Raw genomic sequence first — 5,840 nt, forward strand, 5'->3', positions numbered from 1 at the left:
GGGTAAACAGCTTAGCTGGAGTCCCACACACACCAGAGCGACAGACCACCAGCTCTGGGAGTGCATAAAAGAGCATTTCCCAAACCTCACCGGAAGAAAAAAATGATGTTACTTTTTAAGGTACCCGTAGACTAACTAGCAGGAAGAAGGTATAATCCTGGTCTGGAAATCAATATGTTTAAATGTTACTAATTTTAGGTTAAACCCAATTCACTAGAGCTAATAGGCTAGAAACCGGTCCTGGGGGTGCCTGAGGTTGCCTGATTTCGAAATGTGCACTTGCCTATTTCAAGTTTTTTAATTTAATATAATTAAATCTGTTTATTTCAGGCATCGGAATCTGATACCTATTTTTGAAGCTGTATGATAGCAAAATAGTTGCGCCCACTACAATTGGCCAACGACCAAAGGTTGGCAAATCTTGACATTTACACTATTTTATATGATTTCTCATTCGGTCATTAATTGCCGACTAAATTAACGTATTTATATAATTTTAACTTTATTATACTTATGTTGAATGTTTTAACTGTTAACTGGCATGGTGGGTTCTCACGCGACTTTGGACTTTCAATATCGGCTGTAATTCCACGAACTTGGTAACCACTTAGAGAGCATCTCCTTAGTATCGTTCAAATTAAATGAAATTATAGAAAACATAATAAATATTTTCGTAATCCATTTTTCTTCGAGCGTTTAAATTAGAATACCATGTATAGATGCGCAAAAATTAAATATTGATAAAGTGTCAGGTATAAAACTGGATTTACTAATGTTAGAGGCTTCAGATGTTATTTGAAAAAAAATATGTAGGCGGACATATGTAGGCATTTCCAAGCTTATTTGTACACTGGCGTTCTGATCAAAATTAGTTATCTAAATGAAATATAGACATACACAAACTTAATGCTTCTTTCTTATTCGAATTAATCTAAAACTGCCACTTCTCACACTGCACAGATTATAAAGAAACACAACAAATCCGATTTTCGAACTCAAAACGCCGTCGTATTTGTAAAAACTAAAACTAAACTTTCGCCTAAAACTAAGTACAATTGATTTATGTTTCTATTTTCAACTCTCGTTAGATTGGTTAAGCTTAATGTCAAGCATTGATTTCTTAGAGCGATTGATTTGGACGATTTGATAAGTGACTTTGCCAGAGAAAAATTAAGAATTTATTTTTATTGTATAATAATTTATAAATCACTTTTAAGTTTTTTTATATTTATATCGCATTTAATTAACTAATTTGGAACATAACGCCAACGTAAAAATAAACTTGAAATTGCCTACATACAGGGTGGTTTTTTAGTGCGATAGAGTCCATTATATCCGTTCGTGTTGAACTTACGAAAAATAGTTTCATATAAAACTTGTCGACGCACAAAATGCGCAAATTTTAAAAATATTTTATATGATACAGAGTGTCTCAGAAAAGCGAGGCAACATCAAAGTGTATTTTTTTAAATTGAACTACCCATTTTTCATTAGCTCATGGAGTGCAGCTTGAAACGCTGCATATGCACCATAACTTGTTTGTTTCGTACTTTCGCCGTTGTCAGATTACTGCTATTTTAGGAAAATTTTGCTTAAAAACATGGTATCTAAAAATTAATTATAGAAGCAAAAAAAACAGTTAAAGATATTGTACCGTGGATGGCCGAGTATCTAACTCTTTATTCAGCTTCCAACTTTTATTCACCTCGGTATAACTTTAAATGCGGAACAGGAACAAACTAACTTCAAAATTACAGTCAACTTCACAAACAATAACAATAACAGACGGAAAACTCGCTCTTCAGACTCACGGGGTTCAACTTCTTCTGCACCCGGTCGCTCCTGTCACTTCACTCCCCCGTCTCGTTCTCCTCGCCGCTTATATAGATTCCTTCAGGTAACCCAGATGGTTCTCGAAATCTCCAGAACAGGTGCGAAACTTCCCGCTTGTCAGTGTCATATTTGACAGTGATTTGGGGCGCAAATGGGGCTCCCATTTACTGAAATACTATGAATTTTGATCCCTCCATTTCAAACGTGAGTACCCCAGGCCATTTCCGTTACAATATAAAAAATACGTCTTTCCAATCAGCACAGATCCGTTAAAAATTCTATTGAACCAAAATATCCATACATCGTATAGGGTGTTTACAATGCGGACTTCAATCTAAAACTTTATAACGCAATATAACTTTTGTTTTTCAAATGGAAGTACCTGTATATTAATACTTCATTAGATAGACAATTTACAATGTTACAAATTTGCGTTTACACKTTRAGCTGTGAAATAAACCGTTTTCAAATTATAAATGATTTTATTTAAAAATTTCAAAAAGTTGTTACATTTTGTAAGGTGGCTATGRAATTCATTMAATAAGTGTCAAAATTTGATGATATTTGGAATTATAGAAAAAGAAAAGTGCAACGTTTTAYAAAATGCATGGGATTTAATAGCAAAAAATGCAATAAAACTGCATATGTCTATGAAAATAAAAATATGAAATTATACCTACAGTGATATTTTAATTTTAAAATTAATGTTTAATATGATTTCCGTTAACATTTAAGCAACTATTAATATTTACGTTTTTGAAATAAATCACTAACGCAGTTCAAAACAATATTATAAATGCTTCGAAAAACCGTTGTAATTCGTTCCTCCATGTCATCTTTTGTACTTGCAGTTATTTTATAAATTTCGTTTTTTACGAAAGCCCATAAAAAGAAATCCATTTTCGTCAAATCGGGTGAACGAGGTGGCCACTGAATAGGCCTACCTATCCACCTCTCAGGAAATTTATTATTTAGGTACTAATGAATTTGAGCTGCATGGTGAACTGGAGCTCCATTATGTAAATATCACATTATTTCCTTGATATAATTAGGTAAATGATCCATTAAATGTGGGCAATTCAAATTTTGACACTTATTTATCGACTTCCATAGCACCTTACAAAATGCAGCAACTTTTTGAAAATTTTAAATAAAATAAAATATAATTTGAAAACGGCTGATTTCACAGCTTAAAGTGTAAACGCAAATTTGTAAATTTGTAAAATGTCTACTACGTTTTAATATACAGGTACTTCCATTTAAAAAACAAAAGTTACATTGCGTTAAAAAGTTTTAGATTGAAGTCCACATTGTTAACACCATGTACAATGTATTAATATTTTGGTACAATAGAATTCCATGATGATTCCAGATACCATGTTTTTAAACAAAATTTTACGAAAATGGCGATAATCTGCCAACGTCGCAAGCAAGAAAAAACATTGTACGGTGCATATGCAGCGTTTCAAGCTGCATCCCTTGAGCTATTGGAAAATGGGTAGTTCTATTTAAAAAAATACACTTTGATCTTGCCTCGTTTTTCTGAGACACTCGGTATCATATAAGATATTTTTAAAATGTGCGCACTTTGTGCGTCAACAACTTTTATATGAAACTATTTTTCGTAAGTTCAACAAAAACGGAAATAATGGACTCTATCTCACTAAGAAACCACCCTGTATGTTAGCAATTATTAGCATCAGGGTGAATGGAAACAAAGCTATAAATGTGAATTAAGAAACGAGATGCAGACAAAAGGTACAGGTACAAAAAAATGCAGGTCAAATACAGCGTTTGTACAGTGGCATTTTTTAAATTAATTCATTAAATGCGACAAAAACCCCAATAATACTTTTTTATTCAAAATAGTCAAAAACTGTCACTTTTTTCAGAGAAGCCATGATTGTATTGTATTGTATTGTATTGTATTGTATAGTGTGTTTTGTATAGAACGCAGCAATTGCGTCTTTCCACTTTCACTCCATTGTATTTCAGTTTTGGGAAATTACTGTTGGGCACAAAGTAAATCCGGTTGGTACTACTAAAAGGTTGTTCTAAAAGCATTCGTGGAACGAAGGAACAGTTCTGCCGCGTATATAGCCATTAGAAACTGGACGCAACCATATTAAGACATGCTGAGGAGGACAGTCAGCTATTGTGTGTCCATGAAATGAACAAACCGACGTGCGCCATAGCACATGGCACCCGAAGAAGAAGGTACAGTGTTTAACGAAAATATGCATAAAATGGATACAATATTGAAATTATTTTTTAATTAAATATTTCGAAAATGCGAAACACTTCTTCACAAAACTAAGTACATATATAATGGAGCAAATAATAAAGAAAATTAACAGAAATTTTGTATAGGTAGATCTTTTTTACCTTAAATTATATGGATAACGTGAAACCCCACTGTACCAGCAACGTTCAAAGAAATTTTAGGACTACTCACGGGCTAAAATGATAATATATATTTTATTTTCAATGAAAGGTAACTATTATTAAATCGACGGACAACGAAGGATAGACTTTCTCAAATACGAAGTGTCCGGAACAATGACGATCGTTTAACCACTGTCTCAATAATCATTTGTCACACTAGAAAGATTTTTAAGTTTTACTGTTTTAAATTCTTTCTCGTCAATTTAAACTAGAATTAATTATAAAATAATCACATTTCGGTTGACGATTATTATTTGGAACCTGTTATAGTTCTACTCACCAATATGTTTTGGTAGATATGTTGAAGCGGTAAGCGACCACAAAGTGGGTCCCATCCTTACTGGAAAGACTTGCAAACAAAAAATATTTATTCTGATTTTTAGAAACAAAAAAGGTCGATACAGCATGTTCCATGGGCCAAGTCCAACATTTTTCCTAGAATGGAAAGTTGTATTTAAATCCCTCCAGTCATTCAAAGGCAATTTGGTTAAACCTACCACTGCAAAAGCAGTTACAGTGTACCATTCGAATCCCGTGCCCGGCACGTGAACTACAATGAAGACCTGCGTTTGTCCATTACTCCTTATGTTAAAAATTTCCAAATCATTCACAGGAACTTTTAGATCTAAAATTGGTTAAAGTTGTATAATAAGAAATACAAGTTTTTAAAATGAGGTGAAATACACGATATCAAAGATAAACGCCAAATTTTATTTTCAAGTACAAGTTATGCCATTTATAAGCTGAATAACACATCAACCAAAGTCCTCATTAGGCCTGGGTAACCCTATGGTGACTTGCGCGTTTGAGATGTTGCCGAAGCAAGTGTTGTGCCCGAAGGGCTTAGCACAACTTCGACAGCCCGAAGTATCTAAAGTATTGGTTATGCCGAGCCCTTCCGGCACGGCACTGGCGAGTGGAGAGTATTTCTGTTCTCAAACCAGTTTCGTGCCCGAAGGGTACATTAGACACATTTGGATGTCACTAGATGACTTGGCATCGATCCATCGCCAGCAAAAATTAATTAATAAACTTTTGCACCCGTTTTATTTCTGATGATAGTGCCAACACGAAACTTTCATACTCAAACTCTCCACTTGGTTTAATATTGCTTACTTGTGCAAAAATACATTTTTGAAGCGCCGTTTGCAAAGAAACACGTCCAGCCCAAGATGGAAGGCTTCTCGAATCGTCGGCGATAATATCGCAGAAAGACGAAACTTTCAATATCCGCAGATTAATGTGTGCTATTTCCAATACACGCCTTGTCCAAGTTCTATTCCATTCGGTTTGGCCGAAATGAATTTATTGAAAATTTCGACGCAATTTACGCACAGTCTCTTTTAAATTTGAGTTACCACCTGCCTCATAATAGCCCCAAAGCAAAACTTTCCCCATCCCGACAAGAAAGTGCGCCCTTTCGAATGCATGATTGGACACTCAGCCATCTCACTCACTTTGGCAGAAATGATTTTTTTAGTTAGCCGCAAGTTAGATTTAGCTTATCTTGAACCAGTGTCGAGTCAGAAAAACCTGTTAACTTGATTAGTCACATTTAGGAA

At 34.3% G+C, this 5,840-nt stretch overlaps 2 protein-coding genes across 3 annotated transcripts in view; one reads left to right on the plus strand and one right to left on the minus strand.

The window, feature by feature from the left end:
* The window catches only part of LOC109544933 (REPTOR-binding partner), a 51,837-nt gene extending 47,787 nt beyond the window's left edge, over positions 1-4,050 (plus strand). The window contains exon 4 of the mRNA XM_048661133.1: positions 3,829-4,050. Coding sequence (XP_048517090.1) covers positions 3,829-3,891 — 63 coding nt within the window. The 3' untranslated portion in view covers positions 3,892-4,050. The remainder of the gene's footprint in view (positions 1-3,828) is intronic.
* Positions 1-5,840, minus strand: part of LOC109544931 — a 39,924-nt gene that overhangs the window by 29,343 nt on the left and 4,741 nt on the right. For both annotated transcript variants that reach the window (XR_007280339.1, XM_019915353.2), the window contains exons 3-4: positions 4,776-4,903; positions 4,559-4,713 (exon numbers count right to left, since the gene is read on the minus strand). Coding sequence is in view for 1 of the 2 variants with exons in the window: in XM_019915353.2 (XP_019770912.2) it covers positions 4,559-4,713; positions 4,776-4,903 (283 nt within the window). In the remaining variant the exon portion in view is untranslated. The remainder of the gene's footprint in view (positions 1-4,558; positions 4,714-4,775; positions 4,904-5,840) is intronic.

Source organism: Dendroctonus ponderosae, unplaced genomic scaffold (assembly GCF_020466585.1).
Source record: "Dendroctonus ponderosae isolate FM_Combo_2020 unplaced genomic scaffold, Dpon_F_20191213v2 Dpon_F_20191213_1, whole genome shotgun sequence".
In the NCBI taxonomy this organism is placed as follows: Eukaryota; Metazoa; Arthropoda; class Insecta; order Coleoptera; family Curculionidae; genus Dendroctonus; species Dendroctonus ponderosae.